At 51.6% G+C, this 26045-nt stretch overlaps 2 protein-coding genes across 18 annotated transcripts in view; both read left to right on the forward strand.

Moving 5' to 3' along the window:
* Positions 1 to 206: 206 nt before the first annotated feature.
* On the forward strand, positions 207 to 18937 carry JPT2 (Jupiter microtubule associated homolog 2). Of its 2 annotated transcripts, none has more exons than XM_072835257.1 (5): positions 207 to 317; positions 5771 to 5919; positions 11347 to 11489; positions 15347 to 15395; positions 16266 to 18937. In XM_072835257.1, exons 1-5 carry the CDS (start codon positions 274 to 276, stop codon positions 16445 to 16447), a joined length of 567 nt encoding a protein of 188 aa, XP_072691358.1. In that variant the 5' UTR covers positions 207 to 273; the 3' UTR covers positions 16448 to 18937. The 2 variants fall into 2 exon arrangements, with proteins under 2 accessions (XP_072691358.1, XP_072691359.1); XM_072835258.1 differs by lacking the exon at positions 207 to 317 and adding an exon at positions 4616 to 4659.
* A 3591-nt stretch (positions 18938 to 22528) lies between these two features.
* Positions 22529 to 26045, forward strand: part of MAPK8IP3 (mitogen-activated protein kinase 8 interacting protein 3) — a 46117-nt gene continuing 42600 nt past the window's right edge. For all 16 annotated transcript variants that reach the window (XM_072835236.1, XM_072835247.1, XM_072835241.1 and 13 more), the window contains exon 1: positions 22529 to 22912. In XM_072835236.1, coding sequence (XP_072691337.1) covers positions 22595 to 22912 — 318 coding nt within the window. In that variant the 5' untranslated portion in view covers positions 22529 to 22594. The remainder of the gene's footprint in view (positions 22913 to 26045) is intronic.

Consider the following 26045-nt stretch of genomic DNA (forward strand, 5'->3'; position numbering starts at 1 on the left):
GCAGGGCCCGTCCCCGCGCCGCCCCGCTGCCCAATGTCGGCGCCCGAGCCCTGAGCGGCATCTCTCCTCACCAATCGGCTGCGAGCGCGGCGCGAGCCTCGCCGGGCCTCTGTTCCGGGGGGGGGCCTGGGCGGGGCCGGCGCCGCGATAGGCTGCGGCCGCGTGACTGGCGTCGCCGGCGTCCAGTGGGCGCGGGCGGGCGGGCCTCGGGCGGCGTGGGGCCGGGCGGGAAAGGCCGCGCGGCGGGCGAGGAGGCGCCGGGCTGCGGGCGACATGTTCCGGGGCCCGGAGACCGAGGGCGGCCGGGCCGGCTCCAGGTACGTGGCGGGGGTTGCGGGGGCGGTGACCTCACAGCCGCGGCCTCCGGGTCCCGGTGCGAGGGGCGGGCGCTCGGCGGGGTCGGGGCGGGGGCGGCGGGGGCGCCGGGAAGAGCCGTGGAGGGCGGGGGGGGCCGGGGGCCGAGGCGCGCACTCCGCGCGGCTCCCCGGGCCCGCTCTCCTTCCGCGTCCAGCGCGCCCCTCCTCTGCCCGGAGCCGGGGACCATGCGGGTGTGTGCTCGGCCGCGCCCTCCGGGACCCTGTGCTGGCGCGCGTGGGGGTCGCCGTCCTGGGCGCTCTCTCGGGGTCCCGGTCCCCTGGGCCGCAGCCCCCACCCCTGACCCCAGAGCCCCCTCCCCTGACGCCGGTACCCCTGTGGCCACAGCCCCCGCCCCTAAGTCCTGTCCTCCTGGGGCCGGAGCCCCCGCCCCTAACCCCAGTCCCCCTGTGGCCACAGCCCCCGCCCCTAACCCCAGTCCCCCTGGGGCCGAAGCCCCCGCCCCTAATCCCGGTCCCCCTGTAGCCAGGGGCCCCCTTAGGCCAGGTGGTGCCCTACCCTGGTCCTATAGTTTGGGGACCAGGCGGTGTTCTCCCTCCACTGCCAATGGAGAATCAAGCCAACTGCAAGTAATAGAAGCAGAAATCCGGTTGTAGGCTGGGACTGGGTTCCAACACCCCGGACAAGCTTAACTTCTACCGGCCCGTGGGTTGCCCGGGGAAATTAGAATTGCCAGAGCTCGAGAGAAGGTCTGCCTTGGCCCTGGAGGAGCCACCTTACTCTGTAGATCGGGAGGGGCTTAGGTGCCCGTGAGTTTTCTTTACTGTGATCCTCTTCTGTCCCCTAGCCGTGCCCTGAAAGTAGAGACTGTGTATGTGACAGCTGTTGAGTGAATACCATGTAGGGTGGCTAATTAGTGAAAGAACTGCTTTGACTTGCAGTTGTAAGTCAAATCCTGTAAGTCTGGAGGGGCTAGGTCAGCGTTCAGTAACACACCTAAGTAATTAGTCATCAGAGCGTGGAACAATGAGTAGCAGTCACACGAGTCCAGATGTGTACTGATGAGGGCCGGAGATGCAAAGCCAAGCGCTCCGAAAGCATCCAGGTGCTGGTGCTGTGAGCGCTGATGAGCACCACCCACGCCAGCTGGGCGGGGCTCTGCCCCGCTCTCCCCCTCCTGTCCTCTGGGTTCATCCGGTTTGTCCACACGGCCTGGCACCGGATGCCCAGAGAACGCTGAAGTTCACGAATAAATGCCCTAACGATGGTGTTACGTTGACTCTCTGAGCTTCAGAGCCCTTGCTCTAAAGTAACAGCCCACGCTGCTTTGTGGGACTGGTTTTGGAGAGGGGATTACAGAAAGGAGGTTGAAGAAGTAAAGCATTCTGCTGGGCTGGATGAGTAAACATAATTAGAAGCTTCTGCTTAGGATCCATCAGACGGTTTGTGTTTGAGCAGCCATCTTAAAGGAATTGGTTCGCGGGACAGGCCTTGTAAGGCCTCACATCACATTTGGCTGTTGAGGGAGGGAGTCAGGTGGGTGGCTGTAGTATCGCCTGGCCAGGATTTCCGCTTTTAAGGCCCTGCAGCTTCTGTTTTCTTGCTGAGGGGTTATCTTGTGTTAAAGGGACTTTGAACTGTCAAAAGGCATCATGCTTCAGCCATCCCTGGTCTGAGGTCATCCCTCAGCTGTAAAGGATTTATCCAAGTCTGAGCAGTCCCCAAAAGCTTTTCTGAAACACAGGCAGCAGCTCTCGGAGGGAAGATCAGGAACTAGAGGTGAGAGTGGCTTTTGTTTCCCTGCCTCTGCTGGTGCCATCGTCCTCTTGAGCTGTATCTGTGGCTTTTCTTTGTCATGAGGCTTCTGGCTCCTCTTGTGTACTCTGTGACTTTATTAGCATATGTTGAGGGGTAGAGAAGAAGGGGATGTAACTGCAACCCCCCAATGCTCAGAGCATTGTAAGTTCTGAGCTCACTAGTACCCCCGTCTCCTCCCTGTAATCAGTGTCCTGGTGGTAACCGCCCTTGAGCGGGAGCCTGGTGAAGCCCACACTGAGCCATTGTGGGTTCTGTTTCTATCAAAATAACCTCTTTGGGGGGCCGGGGTGGCCCAGCGGTTTAGCACCACCTTCAGTCCAGGGCGTGATCCTGGGGTCCCGGGATCGAGTCCTGCATCGGGTTCCCTGCATGGAGCCTGCTTCTCCCTCTGCCTGGGTCTCTGCTTCTCTGTGTGTGTGTGTCTCTCGTGAATAAATAAAATTAAAAAAAAAAAAAAAAAAAAAACTCTGACTCTTAGTCCCCGTATTTGAGACCCTGTTGGGGCAGTCGCTGCGATTTGCATGACTGCTACAGGCCAGGAGACCCTAGCACCCACCCCGTTGTATTTGTGATGAAAGTGTTGCTGTCCGTTTCCAGGTAGCTTGGCCATTATGCACAGCGGTCCATCTGCTACAGCTTTCTTCGCTGCCACTTTTCTTCCCTTGTTTTCAAAGTAAAATATAGTAAAGTTCAGGGATTCCAGGTGGCTCAGTGGTTGAGCGTCTGCCTTCAGCGCAGATCATGATCCCGGGGTCCTGGGATCCAGCCCTGCATTAGGCTCCCTGCTCCGTGGGGGAGTCTGCTTCTCTCTCAACCCCTGTGTGTATATGTGCACGTGCACGCTCTCTCAAATCTTTAAAAATAAAGTAAAATTCAGAAAAGTACACAGAATAATGTAATAAACATTGTATTTCCACCACTCCAAATTAACATTTGGTCATTTCCAATAACCCTGGTTTGCATCCTTTGCCTCAGGATACCCTTCCCACACAGAGACCACAAACTGGGCCGTGTCTCCTCCACAGAGTTCTCTGGAATTCCAGTAAGACTCAGCGCTCCGTGGCATCACTGATAGGAGCACTAGAGGGCCCAGCCCACCCCCCCCCCACCCCCGCTCCAGGCACAGGACTTGCTCTCACCCATATTTCTGTGCACAGGGTCAGATGCAGGCTTACAGCAATGGGTGCGTAGGGCCTGTGCTGAGAGTGAAGCCAGGGTGCAGGGCAGAGGGGACCGGGAGATGGCAGGGATGCAGAATGAGTCCTAAAGAGCTCTGAGTCAGGACAAGTCAGCGTCATATTGGAACAGGACCTGGAAGGTTAAAAGAGCCATGTTTCAAATAAGTGTAAAATAGGGATTTTTAAATCAGCAGGAGGTTTGATGTTAAATTCAGTTCAGTTCTGAAGATTACACATCCCCACCCCCCTTTCCAAAGAGATGGCTGTGGAGTCCCAAGCGTGTCGGACCTGCTGTAGCCAGCCACAAATCTGGAGACTGTCACTGTGACCAGTGATTTATAAATGGTTGCAGAAGACAGCTGGCCTTACCGTGGCCACTAACAAAATGTGTGACCTGAGGTCTTGTTAATAACTTGTTTTTAAGATTTTATTTATTTATTCATGAGACCACACAGAGAGAGGCAGAGACACAGGCAGAGGGAGAAGCAGGCTCCATGCAGGGAGCCCGACGTGGTACTCGATCCTGGTACCCCTGGGGTCACGCCGTGGGCTGAAGGCAGATGCTCAACCGCTGAGCCACGCAGGGATCCCTTGTTAATACTTTGTGAATTTAAGTGTGGTTAGTGGGTTTTTTTTTCTTTTTTTTTTTTTTAATTCTTTTTCTCAAACTGAGGTGACTTTTTTCCTTCGTCAAATTATCGAGGAACTACTAAGTGCTGAGTCGGCAGCCAGGGACCCGGCACCGTGTGGGAAGCCTGCCAGCCTGAGCTGACTTCGTGGTTGGTGAGCCCGGGCTAGGCTGGCACACTGTCTGCCCTCTCTAGTGCGGAGAGGTGCTTCTGCAGGCCTGGTTTGCAGCCAGAGAGCCTGACAACCCCCTTCGCCTTAAATTACAACGAATGATCGACTCCCTTTCTGGTTGTTTTGAGGAAACTGGAAACATTTCAGATGCCCTGTTCTTCTTGTGAACAGTCGTGGGCAGCGTTTGTGCGGTGTCGTGGCTTTCACGTGATGTGGAGCTCTGCATCTGGAAGTCCGTCTCTGTGTCTGCAGTCCCAGCCAGCCCTGTTGCTGAGGCCCCAGGAAGGACCAGTTGAAAAATTTTAAAGATCTCTGTGGGTATTCTGAAAAGATGCACGGGGCCCCGGCCTGTGATTGCTGTGCTGGTGTAGTCTGAAGCCCTGGGGTGTCGGGGCAAGCTCTGTGACAAACAAATTCTTCGGTTATGGCAATAAAAAGTGACTCAGAAAAAAAAAAAAGTGACTTAGGGTCCTGGTCTTCCACTTGCAGAGTGTTTCCTGTGGACCTCCAAGGGGTGCATGGCGATCTCCCCCAGTCAAGATTTGGGGTAGGTGCTGCTGTGGCTGCCTGAGAGGTCTTGGGGTGCACATGGCACCTGCTGCACATGTGTCGGTGTGAAGAGTGGTGCTAGGGCAGCCCCGGTGGCGCAGCGGTTTAGCGCCGCCTGCAGCCCAGGGCGTGATCCTGAAGACCCTGGATCGAGTCTGTCAGGCTCTCTGTATGATGCCTGCTTCTCCCTCTGCCTGTGTCTCTGCCTCTCTCTCTCTCTCTCTCTCTCTGTCTCTATGAATAAATAAAATCCTAAAAAAAAAAAAAAAAAAAAAAAAAAGGTGCCAGCAGGTGTGCCCTCTGACCTTTGTGATTGCTGTTGTCAGGGGACTCGAGGACGGGAGATGGCTCTCCCTGTGTGGATTCTGCACATCAGTCCTGACCCTTGTTTTCTCAAGAGGCCTTTAGGAGAAGCCGGAGGGTGTAGTCTGAGCTCTGGAGCCAGACTGCCTGGGTTTGTGTTCTGGTTCTGCTACTTCCTACATCACGTTTCTAGTGATGCTTCTTTGTCTCAGGTTCATCATCCATGGAAATACTGGCTCCCCTAGAGGGTTGCTGTGTAAGGCCCATGGAAGGGTGGACACAGATAGTAAGCTTTTAGCAGATGTTCTGAATGTGTTTATGGTATTGTCTTAATTTTTTAAATCTATTTTTTAACTTCTATCTACAACCACCATGGGGCTCAAACCCACGATCCTGAGATGGAGAGTCACACGCTCCACCGACTGAGCCGGCCAGGCGCCTGAGTGTGTTTGTAGTATTAAACACTCGTGTACTAATTAAAATCAGCATTAAAGTTAGTAAATGTGGGTCAGTTTGCCACATTGTTTTAGGGAAACTAATTTTACATAGCAGGAGGTCACAGGAATAATTTCCAAGCATATATGTTTCTAGAGGGGTTTTGGCTTAACCCCAGTTGACAAAGAGAACTTTCAGGACAGTGGAGAAGTTTGCTTGCTGTGTGGCTGGCTGTAGACAGTCCTGCCAGTGCTAAATAATCGTGGTGTGGACATGAGAAGGCACACGTTCCCTGCGTAGTTGCGCCGGACCGCCTGGCGGGTGATAGCCTCATCAGCCCTCTGTGTCTCACACTTGCTCTGTGCTCCCAGGGCCATGAAGCCCCCAGGAGGAGAGGCCAGCAATCTTTTTGGAAGTCCAGAAGAAGCTGCTCCTTCAAGCAGGCCCAATAGGATGGCATCTAATATTTTTGGACCAACTGAAGAACCTCAGAACATCCCTAAGAGGACCAATCCCCCAGGTATGGGCCTCCCTGAATCCTCCATCCTTTCACCTCTGCTTGTTCTGTTTTATGCTGCTCTTTTGATGACATTTTTTATTTCTTTGCGTTGACCCCTTTCACATATTTTCTGGCATAGGTTATCCCTTGCTGTCAGAGTTCTAGAATGTAAGGATGGTCTTGTTCTGACTTTTACTTGCTGTCTTGAAGGTGGCTTGGTCATTCTTGTTTTTTGTTTTTTGTTTTTTGTTTTTTCCTAAGTTTTATTTGTCTTAGAGAATCTCAAGCAGACTCCATGCTGAGCATAGAAGCCAACGTGGGGCTTGATCTCGCAACCCTGAGATCATGACTTGAGCAGAAATCAAGAGCCACCAAGGCGCCCCCAGCTCAGTCATTCTTGAATGACTTCCTATGTCGGCAGATCCTGGCTGAGTCCAGGCACTAAGGAAACAGAGACAGATGATGGGATTCTGGTATCCACCAGGGAGGCTCTCCCAAGTTTCCCACAGGCACTTTGCGATTCCACAAACTTTGTGTAAGTTGTGCATATAAACATTTTTCATGAGACACCTGGGTGGCTCAGCGGTTTGGCTCCTGCCTTCAGCCCAGGGTGTGATCCTGGAGACGCAGGATCAAGTCCCGCATCAGGCTCCCTGCATGGAGCCTGCTTCTCCCTCTGCCTGTGTCTCTGCCTCTCTCTCTGTGTCTTTCATGAATAAATAAATAAAATAAATTAAATTTTTTTTTCTTAGAGTATTTTGAATCAAATAGTCCATGGGATTGAAACTCTAAAAAGGATAACTCAGTCCGTATAGTTCTTTAATGCTGATCCCACTTCCAGTAGTCACAATGGGAAACAGTCTTAAAAAAATCTTTTTTTGGCTGATAGACTATCCAGTTGAGTGACCAAATGGTGATAGTTACCTAAGGAGCTCTCTCCTTTATCTATCCCAGAGGGAAACCTAGGTTTGTCCATCCTTAAAGATTTTGAGAGGCCAGACGCAGGAGTCAGTATTCCAGGCAGATAATAAACCCATCATCACCAAAGCTAGGACTGCTCCTTACCTACCTTGCTGTAGTTCTGGGTGCAAATATCCCGACGTGGGACTCGATCCCAGGCCTCCAGGATCATGCCCTGGGCTGCAGGCGGTGCTAAACCGCTGTGCCACCAGGGCTGCCCTGCAACAGGTGGTTCTTAAAAGTAATACTCTCGTGGTTTCTAGCGTACAGGTGTGGGGCTGGAGTGGTCAGCCCTGCACATCTTTCGTATCACCGATAGCAGAAGAGGCACAGTCCGTTAGCCCGCGTACCTGTAACGGGCTGCTGGCTCAACAGGGTGTCTGGAGCTGCCCCTGGGGTGTCCAGGTCCCTGGAATGTATGGCAGTTTGGGGGTGGTGCCACTTTGCAGACCCCCAGCCTCCTGTGGTTCCCCAGCGGACAGCCTGGGCCTCTCATGACCAGAGAGAGAGAGCGTGCTTCTATGTAGCGCGTGGTCACAAGATGTGGTGACGACCGCCAGAACTCGGTTCCTGCTTCTCCTGGCGCTATTGTTTGGGGTCTGTTTTCTGTCCTGCCAAGTGCTCTTTGAAAACGATCTGTGATGGGACATCTGGGTAGCTCAGCAGTTGGCTCAGGGTGTGACCCTGGGTCCAGCATTGAGTCCCGCTTTTGGCTCCTTGTGGGGGTCCTACTTCTCCCTCTGCCTATGTCTCTGCCTCTCTCTGTGTGTCTCATGAATAAATAAATAAAATCTTGAAGGAAGGAAGGAAGGAAGGAGAGAAGGAAGGAAGGAAAGAAAGGAAAGGAAAGAAAAGAAAAGAAAAAAAAAGAAAAGAAAAAAGAAAAGAAGACCATCTGGGACAGATTCTCAAGGGACAGCTGAAAGGGGCAACTTCCAGTGTGCTCCCCCTGCAGCTGGGACGGATTCTCAAGGGACGGCTGAAAGGGGCAACTTCCAGTGTGCTCCCCCTGCAGCTGACCTGACTCCTACCCTCCGCTGAGAGGGCCTGGTTGAGAAATGTGTCCAGGACAGAGGGTGTGATGGGCATTAGCCAAGGATTGTCATGCGCAGTGGTTCTTTACCCTTCACGGGTGGGCCCTGCTGGTTCCTGGCTCACGTCTACCCCACAGTGTACTCCCTATTCTAACTGGTGGTTGAGATGTGGGGACAGTTTGGTATTTGCCAGGGGCTGTGCTCACTGCTTTCCATATATTCGTTGGGTCCCGTCTGCACTCGGAGGAGGTGGGTGGGGCCCCAGGGAGATTCACTGCCATCCCCAGAGCTCACACCCAGGTGTGGCACAGTCAGCCCTTGGATCCCAGCTTGCCTGACTCCAGAGCTCACGCTCTTAACTTAGACCTGAAGAATGAGTTGGGAAAAGTGTTTCAAAATGGAATTGCTGGATTAGCTTAAAATGTTTGTGGACACTCTTGACTGGTCGTAAGAGGGCCCAGTGCTCACTGCTTTGCCAGCAGGGTGTCTATCTTGCATTTTTGTTCTGAAAAAAGCCTATCTTACAGGCACCTGAGTGGATCTGTCAGTTAGGTGTCTGACCTTGATTTCAGCTCAGATCATGATCTCGGGGTCATGGATCGAGCCCCACATTGGGTTCTGCATTCAGCATGGAGTCTGCTTGAGATTCTCTCCCTGTGCCTCTCCCAGTTACATGCATGCGCTCACGCTCTGATGTAAATAAATCTGTTTTTTTTTTTTTTTTTTAAGATTTTATTTATTCATTCATGAGAGACACAGAGAGAGGCAAAGACACAAGCAGAGGGAGAAGCAGGTTCCATGCAGGGAGCCCGATGTGGGACTTGATCCCAGGACACCAGGATCACGCCCTGGGCCAAAGGCAGGTGCTAAACCACTGAGCCACCCAGGGCTCAGGGATCCCCAATAAATCTCTTTAAAAAGCAAATCTTGAATTTATCTTTATGGCTGAAATCAAGCACCTTTTCCTTCTTCAAAGCTGAGTTCATCTTTCTGGTAAAATGCTGACTAATAGACATGCAGGGTGATTCCGTTTTATAAAGTGCAGAAATAGAGCTCCGTTGTTCAGAGTTCGATATACACCCAGTAAAAAAGTTTACGGTCTCCAGGAAATGCAGGTGTTTGGTGACCTGGGGTGTGAGGAAGGACACCCAAGGTTCTGGAAGCCAGTCTTGCTCTGTACCTTCCAGGTGGTAGTTACCTGGATGTTGTTATTTGTGATTATTATATCTTAGAAACATTTGTTATGTTTCAGAATTTAAAGACCGTTTTTTGATGAGCAGTGTCTTTAGCCAAAAACTTTATTTTTTTAAATTTTTTTAGCCAAAAACTTTAAATTGAGTTACTTTTATGTTTCATTTTTCAAAACACTGAATGAGTTTTTTTTTTTTTTTTTAAGATTTTCTTTATTTATTCATGAGAGACACAAAAAGAAAGAGGCAGAGAGACACAGGCTCCATGCAGGGAGCCTGATGCGGGACTTGATCCCTGGTCTCCAGGATCACGCCCTGGGCTGAAGGCAGATGCTCAACCACTGAGCAACCCTGGCTGCCCTGAATGAGCATTTTTAAAAGAATTAAGCCTTTGTTGTACAACCGGAAACAGCACAGTATGGATGGAATGCTTTCCCCAGTTTGTGGTGGAGACATTTTTGCTGATGGCAGCCCTGCAGCATCATTGAGGGCTCATTGTGCCCAGCACCCTCTGCCTGCTTGACATGGATTAACTTGCTTATCTCACCAGTGGCCCTGGGTCAGTACTCTTGCTCCTTGTGGCCTCCTTAGGGTTGATAGATGAAGCCAGGAGGTTTGGGCCACGTGTCTAGGCTCAGAGTCAGCAAGGGACTGCACAGGGGCTTCACCTGGCAGCCCAGCACCGTGCAGTGTGGGCGTCTGCAGCCCCCGGGGCGGCGGGCGGCTTGTGGGCATCAACATGACAGGGCGTGCGTGCATCTCGGGCACAGGCAGCCTCACACATTCTTGGCCTGTTCTCCACCCCCAAAAGTGCTGCTTCCTGCGCTCTGTTCCGGTCTTCACTGGGCTTGCACTCCTCCACGTCCCCAGGAAACTGCATCCCCGGGGCCACTCCAGCTGCAGGCACCCTTACGATGGGTGTGACAGCCAGCAAGAGCTCGAGTCCTTCCCCGGGGAGCCCACAGGGTCTAGTCATGCACGTTGTGTTTGTTAGTGGCCTGGGCGATTGTAGCCAGGAAGTGACTGCTTTCCATGTGGGTTCTTGAAAAGAGTAAGTAAAGATGAAAGCTCTGAGAAAGGACATGCTAAGCAGTGTTGAGTCCCACAGCCCATCAGTCCCTTGTCCTGTGCTCACGGCCCATATAGGGAGCCGCATTCTGGGACCGAGGTGGGGGTGGATGGTGACCCCTCAATGTACATCAAAACTTCGCACCCTGTGTAGATGGTTTCGTGCCTCTTTTCACCGAGCGGTGTATCTGTCTTGGAGAGTTCCCTTATCACTACGAGGAAAGTAGAGTGAACGTCTATTGAGCATTTATGTCCCTGGCAGTGTTCTAGGCACCTGATGCCTGAGCTGCTGTGAGCCATTGAAGGGACCAGTGAAGCTCGTCCTTCTGTTTTGCCCGTTTGACAGTTGAGCATCTGGGGGCACAGAGAGGCCAAGGAAGTTGTGTGGTCGGCCCGCCCCTTAGCGCAACACACCTTTCTTTCCGCCTCTGAGATTGTGAGTCCTCGGTGTCCCAGGGCCACGAGTGGCGGCCCACCTCCAGTAACACAGCTCTCTGGGGAAAGGCACTGGCATTTGCCAAGCAGAGACGCGGCCAGCTCGTGGTGTGCGGCAGCCGTCTTTCTGCCTAACAGAGGAGTCCGGGCGTGGACCTTGATGTCTGGCCAGAATCATCAGCTCATGAGAAGTTACTTGTCAGAAGCATGTTTTCGTTACGACTCATCGCATCACCTAGAGCTGCATGTAGGATGTTAAGTGTCCATAATTTGCTGACATATCTATTTGTCACTGGGAGTTCCGGCCAGAATGAGGTCAGAAGAATGACTAATGGTGTTATTTTCCAGATTACAGGTCTGCCTTGAGTATGGCGTGTTGTTAAATTCAGTTCTATCTATCTGACCTAAAAATGGAATTGTTTGCTTTGAACATAAAGAATTTTTCATGGGTTTAATGAAGACGAGTCTTTAACAGGACAGCACAAGTTCAAGGTTAAGGAAGTCTAAATGGGAAATGCTGTTCTATGCCATCTTACCGTCTTGCCTCTAGGGCCCAGCCCAGGAATGAAGGTCCCAGCAGGCCCCTGATAAAGACATAGGTCTTTAGGAACCCTCACCAACGTCATCACCCCCTCCTTGTTGGCCTCAGCTGGGGACTGGCACTGGGTGTCCCATGACGGCAGGTCCCTGAAGTAGTGAAGGTGGAGGGTGGTGCCAGGTGGCTGTTGTGGGTTGCTCACTGTGTGTAATTGTTTCTGCAGGGGGGAAAGGAAGTGGTATCTTTGACGAATCCACACCTGTGCAGACTCGACAGCGTCTGAACCCACCTGGTGGGAAGACCAGTGACATTTTTGGGTCCCCCGTGGCTGCCACCTCACCGTTGGCACACCCAAACAAACCCAAGGTATTGGCTACATTCAGGTAGCAATTGTGAAAGTAAGAGAAACAAAAATTGAGCTAATGACTCTTTGAAAAGGCTCACAGGTAGGTGTGGGTGTTACCAGGAAGAGGCTGAGTGGCCAGCGCAGATTTTGCTGAGTGCGGTCTTTGTGGTGGTTCCACAGCCCCCCTGAGTCCACGGAGAAATGCGCCCCCTGCCCGTGGGCTGCTGCTCCACTCTGCCCCAGGGCACTGAGGCTATTCGAAAATTTCACTGCTTTTAATGGTCATCACTGAGTACAATAACTGCATTGGATTAAAATTCAGCTGGTATTTAGATTTCTTGGGTTTATAATAATATTTTTTAAAGTCTAATTTGGGGTACCTAAGTGGCTCAGCGGTTTAGCGCCTGCCTTTGGCCCAGGGCATGATCACGGGATCACGTCCTGCGTCGGGCTTCCTGCACGGAGCCTGCTTCTCCCTCTGCCTGTGTCTCTGCCTCTCTCTCTGTGTCTCTCATGAATGAATGAATAAAATCCTAAAAAAAAAAAAGTCTAATTTGGTTGGAGAATGGCAGGAGACAGAGTGTGGCACCAGCCAGTGTCTCTACATGAGCTACGCCCCAGGGGGGCTACTGCTGAAGCAACTTTCCTTTCAGCCAGAAATGAAGAAGGAGTAACAGTTCACGTATAATCATTTTGCTGACTTTAATGAAATCTTGTATCTCAGTATCGGTTAACATCACAAAACAAGGGACAACCAAAAATAACCTCCTTATGAAACATTGTAGACCACCTTTAAATTCTTGTTGAAAGGGACGCTGGGGTGGCTCAGTGGTTGAGCGCCTGCCTTCGGTCCAGGGCGTGATCCTCAAGTCCCAGGATTGTGTCCCACATCGGGCTCCCTGCGTGGAGCCTGCTTCTCCCTCTGCCTGTGTCTCTGCCTCCCTCTCTCTGTGTCTCTCGTTAATAAATAAATAAAATCTTAAAAAAAATTTTTTTGTCGTTGAAAAATCAAGCCCAAATCAGACCATACCTCATATTAATTGATGTCACTGGGACTCAGAGTAATGCAAAATAGAGGACTTGTCATAGCAATCACTAGAGGGCATTCAGTAATCCTGATGATTAAAAAGGGATTTTTGAATAGATTTCCTATCAGCGCCTGGGTGGCTCAGTTAAGTGTCCAAGTCTTCAGTTTGGCTCAGTTCATGATCTCAGGGTTGTGAGATGGAGCCCTGCATCAGGGTCTACGCTCAGCAGGGAGTCTGCTTGAGATTCTCTACACCCCACCCCCAAGGGAAAAAAGAATACAGTCCCTACCAAAGTCCCAACCATTTGGTTTAGTTTGGTTTGATTGTATTTTTCTTGAAAAAAAAAAAAAAAAATGGAAAGACCTATCCTAAAATTTATAGGGAATCTCAGGGGACCCTGAATATTAGCCAGACAGCATGACAATGAAGAACAGATTTGGAGGCTTCTCACTTCCCAGTCTCAGAATCACTACAGAGTTTCAGTCCAGACAGTGTAGTGCTGGCCTAAGGGCAGACCTCCAGTCCCCCGGAGTAGAATGAAGAGCCAGCAAATAAACCTGCACACCTTTGTGCAGTTAGTACTTCCACAAGGGGGCCTGGATCACTTTATGGGGGAAGGACCTCCTCGTCTCTTATACCAGTGGCTCCGGGACAACTGCATCTGCACATGCTGGAGAGTAAAGGTGGACCCTCAGTTAACACAGTATATAGAAGTCAATACAAATAGATCAAAGATGTAATTTAAGGCCTCCTAAGATTCTTAGAAGAAATGGACAAATCTTTACAATCTTTTTCTGATTTTTGTTTTGTTTTGTTTTTTTGTTTTTTTTAAGATTTTAAGTAATCTCTATGCCCAATGTGGGGCTCAAACTCACGACCCTTGAGATCAAGAGTTGACACGCTCCACCGACAGAACCAGCCAGGCACCCTGATTCTTCACAGTCTTGAAGTGGTTTTGGCAGTGGTTGACACCAGGACATAGGCAACAAAATTTAAATAAATAAAGTGTACTTCGTTGAAATTTAAAACTTTGGGGTTGCCTGGCTAGCTCAGGTGGTGGAACATGAGACTCTTGATCTTAGGGTTGTGAGTTTGAGCCCCACGGTGGGTATACAGATGACTAAAAAAATCTCTAACAAAAACATTTTCAAAACTTAAGTGCATCAAAAGATAGTATCAAGAGTGAAAAGACAAAAAAAAAAAAAAAAGTGAAAAGATAGCCCACAGAATGGAAGAGAATACTTAAAAATCCTATCATCTGGGGTGCCTGGGTGGCTCACTGGTTGAGTGTCTGCCTTTGGCTAAGGATGTGATCCCGGGGTCCTGGGATTGAGTCCTGCATTGGGCTCCCCACAGAGAGCCTGCTTCTCCCTCTGCCTGTGTCTCTGCCTCTCTGTATGTTCTCATGAATAAAAAAACAAAACAAAACAAAAAAAAACTAATGCTATTACTGATAAAGGCTTATTCTCCAAAACATGTAAGGAATTCACAAAGCTTAGCAACAAAATGACAGCCAGATTCAAAAATGAAGAAAGGACTCGAATGGACATTTCCCCAAAGACATACAAACGGTCAATAAACATAGGAGAAGATGCTCAGCATTCTTAGATGTTTGGGGGAAATGCAAGTCAAAACCACAATGAGATTCCTCTTTGCACAAAACAACCAGTAAAGTTGAGCTGACATTGCTGTTGGGAGTGCAAAGTGATGCACCCCCAGAGGGAGACAGTGGACAGTGTCCGAAGTAGGTGACCCAGAACTTACCATATGATCCTGTCACTTCACTCTTAAGTGTACGGCCCAAAATGTTGAAGACAGTCATTCAAACAGGTAACTTTTATACCTGTTTTGTTTTGTTTTAAAGATTTTATTTATTTATTCACGAGAGACACAGAGAGGCAGAGACACAGGCAGAGGGAGAAGCAGGCTCCATGCAGGGAGCCCGATGTGGGACTTGATCCCGGGACTCCAGGATCACGCCCTGGGCTGAAGGCAGGTGCTAAACCGCTGAGCCACCCGGGGATCCCCTACACCTGTTTTAATAGCATTATTCACAGTAGCCAAAAGGCAGAAGCAACCAGTGTCCACCAATAGGTGAATGAATAAACAATATGTTACACACATATAATGGGATGTTACCGGCCATGAGGAGGAATAAAGATGCACCTGGTTCATGGATGAACCGTGAAAACACAGTTCTGTTTGATAATTTGACCAGGTGTTAGGCTCTTAAGGTGTCATTTAGTTTCACAGTTGTGAAGGTGCTATTACGGTTATGGGTTTTTTTTTTAAAGAATTTTTTTTTTCCTAAAGATTTTATTTACTTATTTATTTGAGAGAAACAGTACATGCATGCGCACAGGGAGGTGCAGAGGGAGAGGAAGAAGCAGGCTCCCCACTCAGCAGGGAGTGGGATGTGGGGCTCAATCCCACACACGACCTGGAGATCATGACCTGAGCTGAAATCGAGAGTCAGGCACTTAGCCGTCTGATCCACCCAGGTGCCCCTAAAGGACAGTTTTAAAAGCCATTTACTTGGAATATTTGTGGGTGATTGAAATATCTGGGATTTGCTTTAAAAAATAATCTCCCAAAGGGTGGAGGGACCCTGGTTGGACGTGTGTGGCTGAGGTCTGATGGCGGTGAGTCAGCTGCTGCTGCTGCAGGCTGCAGGGTGTTCATGGCACTGCTTCCTCCACTTTGCTCATGGTGAAAATTCTCCACAGTAAAAAAAAAAAACATGTTTAAAATTTAAAAATAAACCCCTTTGTGCCCTGATTGTCCTTATCCATTTGAATGAGGGTAAAATGTCTGAATCATGTGCTGACCTAGGCTTTGCCTTATTGCAGGACCACGTGCTCTTGTGTGAAGGAGAAGACCCCAAATCGGCCCCTACAGGTGAGCTGCTATTTTGTGTCCCTTCTTCAGGGTGCTCCTGCGCTGGGAGAGTTGCTGGTGCAGCCCCAAGGGTGAGAGGGAATATTCCGTGACCCTTCCAGGCCTGCGGACAAAAAGAAGCAAGGTCATGTGTGTTGCCAAGAGGATACCTAGTATTTGAAGAAGGCCAGGGAAATGGGCTGTTATTTCAGGTAGAAAATTTGCCAGCTGGTCTCCTCCAGCCGCTCGCTAAGCATTGAAGGTCAGCCTAGGTCGACGGCCAGGGCTCCCCTTCTGGAAGCTGATCTCATGTAGTGAAGGGCAGGGCTCTGGAGCCTTTAATGAATCCGAGCAAGTGCAGCCCAGGCTGTACTGATGCAGAAGAGCAGGGCCGGCGGGGGGCGGGGGGGGGGGGTGGGCAGAGCAAGAGAGCCGCAAAGTGAGAAGGGAGACCATGAGGCCCACCCAGGGCAGGGGTGCTGCCTCGGAGCCCCACCTCGCACTGGGCAGGGGGCATTCCTTTATCTAGAAAGTCCGAGTGCGAGGGTCAGCAAGCCTTGCATCAATCACCTTGCTGGATCCCCAGATAAGGTGAGCTCCCTCTTCTTTGTGTGTTCAATTTGAGAAAGTTTATTTATCCTTGATGTCGAAGAAAGGGGAATGGGGTCCAAGCAGTGTAAAGAAATAACTTACTCAGGAATTTATTCGGGACATTATAGTATGAAGGCCCAGGTTTGTGCCTACTTCAGGAACGATCTCTGCTAATCAAAGGCTTCTTGGAACAAGATGGTAGCCTTTCTGGGTGCTCTCTTTTCCCATCGTGACCGGCCAGCCAGCCTGTTTGGTCCATGGGTGGCCTGTAACGGCATGGCATGTGACTTTGTCCCACAGCCGCAACGAGCACGTCACCCAGAGAAGAGCCTGGTGAGAAGGGAGGCCCTGGAGAAGGAAGCCGCGCCCAGCAGCCCATGCCCACAGGTGACAGCCACGAGCCCAGGCTGGGCCCAAGGCCTCGTTCTCACAACAAAGTCCTCAACCCACCTGGAGGCAAATCCAGTATCTCCTTCTACTAGGAGAGGCTGCTGCTTCCCCTGTAGCCAGTCGAGAAACCGAAGAGATAGGATTTCAGATACTATAGTTTCTTTTAGTCCACAGGAGCCCGGTGGGGAGAGGGTCTGCTGTGTATCTGGGGGTGCCGCTCGGGCTCTGCTGCCATCACAGCCGCGGAGGACCTCACCGTGCAGACTGCCAAGAGACCTCTCGGTGGGGATGAAATGGGACTCACTGGTAACTGCAGATGTGACGGGACTGTGTGAGGGGCGTGGGGGCAGGTGGCACCCAACGGCGCTGAGGCCCAGGGACGTGGGGCTGCCCACAGTCTCGCCACACCAACACACCACTGGTTGCCTGGGGTCCAGGAATCACCGACACGGTAGCAGAGTTTAAACTTGAAGTCTTGGCAAGAAAATAAAAAACAGCCTGTGTGTTGCTGGCGGTGGAGGAGTGAGGCACAGGCCAAAATACTGCTGGTGGGGACCAGGGGTCTCTGGCTGGCCCCTTGGGTCCTCACCCCGTTCACCGCGGGACCGTCCCTGTCCCCGGGCCGGCTGCCGTGGGCCCCTGCTGCCTCCTTTGCGGTCAGCCCCCATGTGTCGCTCTGCACGCTTCCTGAGCCACCTCGGTTGCTGGTCCTCGGCAGCTGTCCACAAAAACCAAAAAGTCATTCTCAGTCTCATGCTTTACGGAAAGATTTTGTGCCCTGATCCTCTGAGGTGCTCCGTTTCTGCCATCTGCCAGCTTGGCCAGACCTTACATAGGATTCAGGCCATTCATCCCCAGGCTGATTTGGCCGTGAATTCTTCCCTCTTTTCCTTGGCGGCCTCCAGTCTAGGCCCGTGCCTGGCTCCAGGGATGCGGGCAGCTCCCTTCTCCAGCCATGGCTCTTCCTTTTGGCGAGCCCCCTGACTCCTGCAGCTACAGAACCTCCCACATGCATCCAGGCCGTGGGGTTACCTAAGTCCTCCATACATCTTTACTCCTGTTGACAGTGGGAAGGAGCGATGCTTCTTAGGGTTGAATCCTTAATATTATCTAAAGAGCTTTCCTAAAATACCAGCTTTACTTAAGTGACTCTTGACTCTGCCTTGTTTCTCGCACCTTTCTAGGAAATAGTCAGTTGCTCAGGTACAACCAGGAGGAAAAAAGTTTGCTTAGCTGCTCTTTCTAAAGCTTTGCAGAACCTCTCAGTTTCCAGAAGAGACCTGGAGACCTGGGGCCAGAAAGTAGTTTGACATCCAAGTCCCAACTGGCCTATTCCCTGATACTTGCCGGCAGAGATAACAGGCTGGCCAGGGTCCTGTTGCCTCGGTTCCCTCAGGCGAAGGTTCTCCCAGTTAGCACCTACAGGGCTACCGTCTCTGTCCTCACACCTCACATTGGACCAAGGGCACAGGCTTTGGGTGGGGGTGCCTCTTGGTATGAGTGCCTACAAAGCCAGTGCCAGGTACTAAGAATACCTGCATCATTACAGAAATTTAGAAAAGCAACAGCGCTGCGTTTCATCACACCCACAGTGGCTTAGTCACTTAAGTGCCTGCTGGAGCTGCCTGCCGAACTCCACCTTTCACACCTGGCACGCTGGGGGGATCTGCACGTGGCTTTGTCAACCAAAGACTTTTCCTCCTTTCCACTGCCCGGTTCACTTGGGAGGCAAGAAACTCATTCCATGTGACTCTCAAGTCCTGTCTGCACCCTGCAAATGGTCATTTATAGGAAAGTTTGGAATTCAGAACATTTTTTTCCCCATTAGAAAAAGTCATTAATGGTAGTTAGGGTTTAAGCCCAAACACACTAACTTTTGCTTAACACGATGTCCTAATGGTAAAAATGAACTACCGCTTATGACTGTCTTGTGGTTTTTAACATTCAAGAGACTGATATGTGAACACCAGGCTGAATTGCCAAGAACGCTGCGGTCGTAGTGCTGGTTCCCGTGGCTTCACCCCTGCACTCGCTCTCCACCCAGTGAGAGGAAGAGCTCCCTCGTTCTGTCCATAGCAGGGATCTTGGGTGGAAGTGGGGAGCAGAAGTAGGGATGGAGGCACAGGGGAACTGAGCAGGAGCCTCTGTGCAGTACAGATGGGTGCCCTCCCTTCCTGCTCTCCCTGCCCTTCCCTCCCTGGGGCTGTAGAAGTGGGTTTAGGTGTCTGGTAGCCTGGTCACAGAGAAGCAGGAGAGGACTTCTACTCCTGTGAGCCCGATGGACGTGGCCATTTATATTTGGGAAATGCTCGATACACCGGGGACTGCCTGTATTTGGAAGGTTCATTAACTCAGCATCCTGTTCTCAACCTCTAAGCTGCATTTTGGAATCCTTGGTCCGTATTTTCATTAAGCCTTAAAACGTTTTTTAATGTGCATTTGGTGCCAACTTTTTTCTAGAGCTGTATCAAAAACGAGAAACCTGTACTCACATCACAATGTAGTTTTGATAGGGGTGTTTTGTTTTTACAGAACAGGATTGGGTATAACCATTGAATTAAACGTAGCAATCATGTCCTCGATGTCTTTGCTGGTCAGTTCTTTGTGTGCATGTCCAGGCGTGCTTTCCTTAACACCTGTTGTCCGGTGCCTGAGCCCTATCCTCGCCTTACAGCTTTTCTGTGGTGAAGGGCTTTGCCTTTTTTCCCCCCACTTAGCCAGAGGATGCCCAAAATAATCTTCTGAAAGATTATGGATTTAAAATTTTTAAATTTGGAAACCAAAGACAGCTTTGAGTAGAATGAGCAGGGATATGCCAGCGTCTTTTGGGTTTCTGTAAGTTAAAGGTAAGGATTCCTTGTTCTCCTACACCATTTGTTTTCCTAAAGAACTGAAAGTGTTGAACTTGCCTCCAAGTGGACTTTGAAACTCCATAACCAGCCTGGTAAGAGCAGATGAGTGCTGAGCTTTTGGTCTGCCAGTAGGTTAAAGTCCTATAAAGAAGGCACGCCTTGAATATCTTTCCATCTTACACATTAGGTATTTTCGTGTGGCCTAAAAGCAAACAACATCTGTATATATTACGTGGATCTAGGGTGGATGAGATCCAGCTTGGGCCACGTGCTTGGAGATGCGCACAAACACCCCCTGGACCCAGGCCAACACCATAGCACATCAGTAATAACCCTGACAGGGGCACCTGGGTGGCTCATTCAGTTAAGCTTCTGATTTATTTTGGCTCAGGTCACAATCTCGGGGTCACGACATGGGGCCCTGAGTTGGGCTCTGCAGTCAGCAGGGAGTCTGCTGGACTTTCTCTCTCCCTCTGCTCACAGGCATGTAGAGGCCTGCAAGCAGGCACTCGCTTGCTTGCTCTCTCTCTTTAATGAGTGAGTGAATGAATGAATGAAAAATATTATCTAAAAAAATAAAAACCTGACATACACTACCTGACACCGTGTTCATTTGTTCATCTGCAAACATGTCTGAGTGCAGAGCATGTCCCAAGATCTGGGCTAGGCGCTGGCATCACTGCGCGTTTGTAGCAGCTGGTCCAGCCACAGGCCAGCTCAGGCCTGGGGAATTAACTCGTCGGTCTCCAAGCGCCAGGCAGTGGCCACGTCTGGAAGGACCAAGAACACGGTAGCTCCACCGATGTTACGGTGACGGAGTAAACAGCAAACGTGAAGGGTTGCCCTTTCGTGTCCTGTGCTTTCTCCAGAAATGTACTGGCTCTTTCCACAGTGTAACTTGTTCTATTATTTTCCAAACTTTGTGAGGCTGTATATTCCTCCTGCGTTATCCAGTTCATTTCTTCTCACTTCCTTCATCAGTATTCTTGGAGGTCATGAATGAAATATTCCTGTTTTATGTGTGAGCTATGAGATGCCATCAAAATTAAGCGTAGGAAGAATCGAGGGGGACATTACAAGGAACTAGGTGACTCTAGCAAATTACAGTAGAACTTTGAAGTTTTTATTTAAACTCTAGGTAACATACAGTGTATGATTAGTTCCAGGTGTACAGTACAGTGATTCAGCATTTCCATCCATCACCCAGTGCTGCTCACAGCAAGTGCCGGAAGCCCAGTCATCCATTGCGCCACGGAGCCAGGCTCAAGTGGAACTTTTAAAACCTGTGTTCTCAGGGATCCCTGGGTGGTGCAGCGGTTTGGCGCCTGCCTTTGGCTCAGGGCGCGATCCTGGAGACCCGGGATCGAATCCCACGTCGGGCTCCCGGTGAATGGAGCCTGCTTCTCCCTCTGCCTGTGTCTCTGCCTCTCTCTCTCTCTCTCTCTGTGTGACTATCATAAAAAAAAAAATTAAAAAAATAAAACCTGTGTTCTCACGTTTTAGGGGTTTTTAGTGAGGAAAAAAAAATATCTCACATTATCTAACAAATCTGAAAGTAAATTTTACTTTAAAGCAAGTTGTAGCTTAGGTTCCCTGGGTGCACAAATGCACTAGCGGCCTCCTTCAGTAAGCACCAGGAATTATCCAGCATATCATCTTGTTAAAACTTCATTTTGTTTTAGCCGATTTCCAGTAAATTTGCCCAATTATGTTAGTAATAAAACCCAATAAGGTTGGTGGTAAAGCTGGCCTCTCACAGTGGGGACTGCCCAACTACAGATAGCACTTAAGGGACTTTTCAAAGAGGTCGTGTTTTTGAAGAAAGGCCTAAGGCCTAAGTCTTCAGCATTCCCCGCCCGCAACACTCATAAGCTTTCCTGCTCAATAGGAAAATTTTAATATATTTGTTTGTCCTGGCTCATCGTTTTGAGAATAAATGTAACAGTTCTATGTTGCATGCCTATTATTTGCTAGAGGTGTGCTAAGTCCTTTTCATGGATCAGTTTATCAATGTTCCTAACGTTCCTAGGAGGTTGGTAGTTTTTAAGGCTCTTTGGACATGAAACTTGGGATGGCGGAGTCATTTCAAAATCCAATCATCTGAATCTGATGACATGAAAACCTTAGTTTATCTTAGTGGAGTGGGTGAGCATCCACCCATAGAGCAAATTAGGTTACAAGGAGTCCATGTGTATCATCATATATATAGGGCACCATCTGCAGGAGAGTTTGTTGATCTGGTGCAATCAGATTGGGATGCACCGACGGGGAAGCATTTCTTCAGGTAAAAGCCAGGGTTAGGACGTTTCTGTTGGCTTTAAGCTATGGCAGGTTTGCGTTTTTATTTAAATTAGAATTAGCATTACCTATGTGCCCCCCCCTCCTCCGCCAGCTGAAGTGTAGGTTGTGGGTTGTGTGTTCCCCCAGATGCCAGTGAAAGAAAATGCACGTCCCTAGGGGCAAGTCTAAATCCGGGCTTCGGAGTGCCCGCACCGAGTTCCAGAGGATCCTAGTTCAGAAGGGAAGGCGCGGCAATCGGGCAAGAGTCAACCGACACAACAGGCGGCACAATCGGGCCGCAGAGGCTGCAGGACGGGATTAGGGGACTTCAAAACGAAGCTTACTAATGCGATTTCATAGAAGTGGCTGCAAGTGGAGGAAAGAGGAGCCCATCAAGGCGAAGACTAGGATCAAGGACACACAAATCTAAAGTGCAACCGCTGAGAAGGACGCCCAAGGGGGGGGGGGGGGCGGTGGCACAGCAGTGAACCGGGACCTGGAGAAGCACCGCGACGCGCAGGACTGCAGCACCTGGACCTGGGGACAAGAGGGGCGACCCGGGTGGGGGGGCCGGCAGTGGGCGGTATGAGTGTGTGGCCGCGGCGCTGACGTCGGGAGGCCCGCTGCAGCCCTACGGCGTGCGGACCGCGCCCCCGGGATCCCGGCGCACACGCAGGTCACTGCGCGGGGCCGGTGCCGTGGGGGCTGCGGGAACCCGCACACGGTGTGGGCCGCCCGCGAGCCGAGCGCGGTCCCGCCGGACCGGAAGTGCCCCCGGCGGGGCTCAGCCCGGCTTACGTCCCGGGGGCCGCCTGCCTTACGTCACGGGCCCCGCGACCCCTAGCGGCGCGGCGGCGCGGGGCTCGGGCGGGACTTCCGGCGGCAGGACTTCCGGCCGCTGACTGACGGGCGCAGTCTCGCCGGCGGCAGCGGCAGCGGCGGCAGCGGCAGCGGCAGCATCCGCATCCCCAGCAGCATCCGCGGCGGCGGCGCCTGAGCCCCGAGGCCCCAGCGGCGGCGGCGGCGGGGAGGCGACGGGCCGCGGCCTGCAGACGGCGGGCGGCCGGGGCGGGACAGAGGGCCGCGCTGGCGGCGGCGGTGGCCGCGATGATGGAGATCCAGATGGACGAGGGCGGCGGCGTGGTGGTGTACCAGGACGACTACTGCTCCGGCTCGGTGATGTCGGAGCGCGTGTCGGGCCTGGCCGGCTCCATCTACCGCGAGTTCGAGCGCCTCATCCACTGCTACGACGAGGAGGTGGTCAAGGAGCTCATGCCGCTTGTCGTCAACGTGCTGGAGAACCTGGACTCGGTGCTCAGCGAGAACCAGGAGCACGAGGTGGAGCTGGAGCTGCTGCGCGAGGACAACGAGCAGCTGCTCACCCAGTACGAGCGGGAGAAGGCGCTGCGCAAGCAGGCCGAGGAGGTGCGTGGGCCGCCGGGGGCCCCTGCCCGCCCTGCCCGCCCGCCCGCGGCCGCGCCCGGGGTCTCGGAGTGCGCGGCCGGGCCCCGGCCCCTGCCCCTGCCCCTGCCCCCGCCCCCGCCCCTGCGCCGGCCCGGGCTGCCGCGGCTTAGGTCCGCGGGAAAGGCAGGTCTGGTATCACGATGTCACAAGACCGTGCCCGTCCCGGCCCGGGAGCCCGAGGTCTGACACGGGTGAATGTGCTGCTGGAGGCAAACACCCGGCCGGAGCCGCCCTAGGGTCGCGCCCCTGGCAGCGGGCTTCTGGGGGTGAGGTCGCCGCCCCGCGGTCCCCGCACTGGGGGTTGGGGGGGGAGCGGTGTTAGCTTACGTGGGAGAGGCCAAGAATTCCCAGCGGAATTCTGAGATGTCTGCTGGCGAGCTCCGACATCTCCGCAACCTGGAAATCACTCCTTCCCGAACCTTGTGGGGGACACCGCCTGCCTGCCGCCGGCCACCATCACGTATTTAGCGCCCAGTGTGTGTCAGACCCAAGGATGCGGGGGGTGTGGGTGCGGGCGCCCATCCCTGCTCTGCCTCTGTGACCTTGTCCACATCGCCTGCCCACCCTAGGTTTTAATTTTCCGTCAAATGACTCGGTTGCCCTAGGTGTGTTCTAAGCCCCTCACGTTTTGTTATTCCCGGGCATGAAGTGATACTCTCTGGTTCGTGAACACAGAGTTTCTTATTAAACGAGCCACATTTCTTTTCTGTTAGTTTGGCCTAACGCATTTTCGACGTTAGTATTGGAATAGAAGATGGTTTCAGTATTGGGGTTTTCTCTTAAATCAGGGTGGTGTATGTCCCAGTTTGGTTTAAAGCATGTTTATAAAGACTTAAAGTGTGCCTTATAGCATTCCTGCGTTTTGGTAGTAATTTTGCTTTCGGGTTTCAGACGTCTTGTCAAGAGGCGGCTGTTTATTGACTGGGGTGTTAAGCTGTCCAACCACTTTAAAGCTCTCAACTCAAGGGGATGCATGAGGTCATCGGTTTTCAGGGTTCAGAATGGGGCTGGACCAAGGTCACATGGCCTGGAAGAGCCAGGCCAAACCCAGTCCACCCTGACTCCTGGCCTGGGCTCTTCTTTCTGTATCGTGCTGTTGTGGGAGGTCAGAGAGCTGCACCCCCAGATGACTGGAGTGCTGGGGTTCCCCTTGGCCAGCCATGCGGCTGTGGCTGCCTTCCTAGGACTGGGCAGTGCCCTCCACTTTTCTGAGTCCTCTCTGTAGCCTTGTAAGGTCCAACTGATGATGTTTCAAGTACGTTTGTTTTCTTTTTTTTCTGTACCTGTGTGGTCAGCACTGTGAACCAGAAGCCACTGAAGGGAGAAGAATTATAACCTTCTAGCTTAAAAATGAGCTCAGTACACATCAGGCCTCTGCCCTGTGCAGCTCAAGCGCAGCCGTGAGTGACTGTGCTTCTGGCCTCCCACTTGCCTGGACTGAGAGCTGGAGGGTGTACGTGGGGTTTGCAGGACGCTGTCTTTGAGGCCAGGACCGAACGCTGCCCAGAGCTCCCTGAGCAGAGAGCCATGAAGCAAACAAATGCTTGGCTAGCCAGCGCAGGGCTGTGATTAGATGCTGATAGGACGCCCTTGCAAAGACCTCAGGTGATGTTACAACTAAGGACAAGGACCAGACCCCGTAACCTTTCTGGCATTTATCGTGTTCATTAAATCCAACTGACGGTCATTTCTGGTTTTGTGGAAAAGACCGCTTCTTTTTCTAGGCAGGGACTTGAGATCACAGATGTGTGTCTGATAGTACAGGAGCTGGACCGTCACAGGCGGAGGACTGTCCATATTGCAGAGGAGCTCCCGGTGCCTGGCCACTCTGCTTCAGAAGGCTTAGTCAGAGCTGGTAACCCGAGCCGCCTGCAGCCTTCCAAACAGAATCTGCAGGCTTTGTTTAAAAAGCCTCGAGCAGAGCAAATGCCCCTGTCCCCCACTTACTGCCCATAATTACTGCAGCGAGAGATTTCCAGTATGTTCCGTTTCTGGGATGGCTCATTTCACAGGAGCCATGGTGGCTAAAGATAGTGGGGTCCAGGGAGCAGGGCCAAGTCCTGGAGTCCTCGGACGCAGGCTTGAGCACCAGCGCAGCCCTTGGGAGCTGCACTTCCTTCCACCAGTCTGCTGCTCTCTGGCCGCAGTGGCCACCTCCGTAAAGCGAGTGAGTTGCCAGCTGTGAAGTTACTTGCGTATCAAGTGCCAGGTCCCATCATTGGCTGTTGTTGGCCTGAAGAACTGCGGAGAGGTGGGTTTAGTTGAGTCAGGGGAGAACACCTCGATGGATTTGCAGATGGAGGCACGGGGCATCTCAGTCTCTGGTTGTGTGGGCTTTACCCTTGTAAGGGACATCCCCGAGTCCTGATCAGGCATGCAGAGCCAAGTGGACCTGTTGCTGGGTTCTAAAATTTCTACAGAGACCTTAAAAATGTCTTTATCTGATTTCCAAACATTAGGAAAGTGTGCGGTTGAGTGGGTGGGAGGACTGGAGAGCGAGTGGATGCCCACCCAGTGTGATCCTGCAGGAGGAACACGCAGAGGCCTCCCCAGGCAGCAGAGAGCCCTCTTCCTTGCGGAGGTCAGGCACGTAGTGCATAGGAGGAAAAATCGTGTTTGAGAGACTGCGTGTGAGTTCAGTAGCCATTGTCGGCGTCAAAATCATCTCAGCCCTAAAAAAACTACTAGTGGTACCCCAGGTCATACCAGACAATCAGGTGTGCATGGGCATCTCCTGCGGCATAAGGAAGGTGTGCAGCAGGAGGAAAGTTTTACCCCAAACCGTTTGTTTCTGGTTAGTAAAAGTATTTTACTTCGTGAAGAACATTTGGATAGGATTAAGCTGGAGGGAGGGAAAGCCCTAATCCTCTTCTGTAGAGATGGTCACCCTGCCTTTTCTCATGCATGAATTGATCCACCAAAGCAGGGGTTTTCTTCTACTTTCCCCGCATGACAAATAGCAAATTCACCTCTGCTTGGACAAGGCATGTGATCCCTTTTTTTGCCATGTTGTAATATTAAAAGCAGTCTTAAAATTTTTTTAGATTTTTTTTTCTAGACAAGACTGTTACGGTTAGTGGCCAGCATAGCCTTT

Source organism: Canis lupus, chromosome 8 (genome assembly GCF_048164855.1).
Source record: "Canis lupus baileyi chromosome 8, mCanLup2.hap1, whole genome shotgun sequence".
Taxonomy (NCBI): Eukaryota; Metazoa; Chordata; class Mammalia; order Carnivora; family Canidae; genus Canis; species Canis lupus.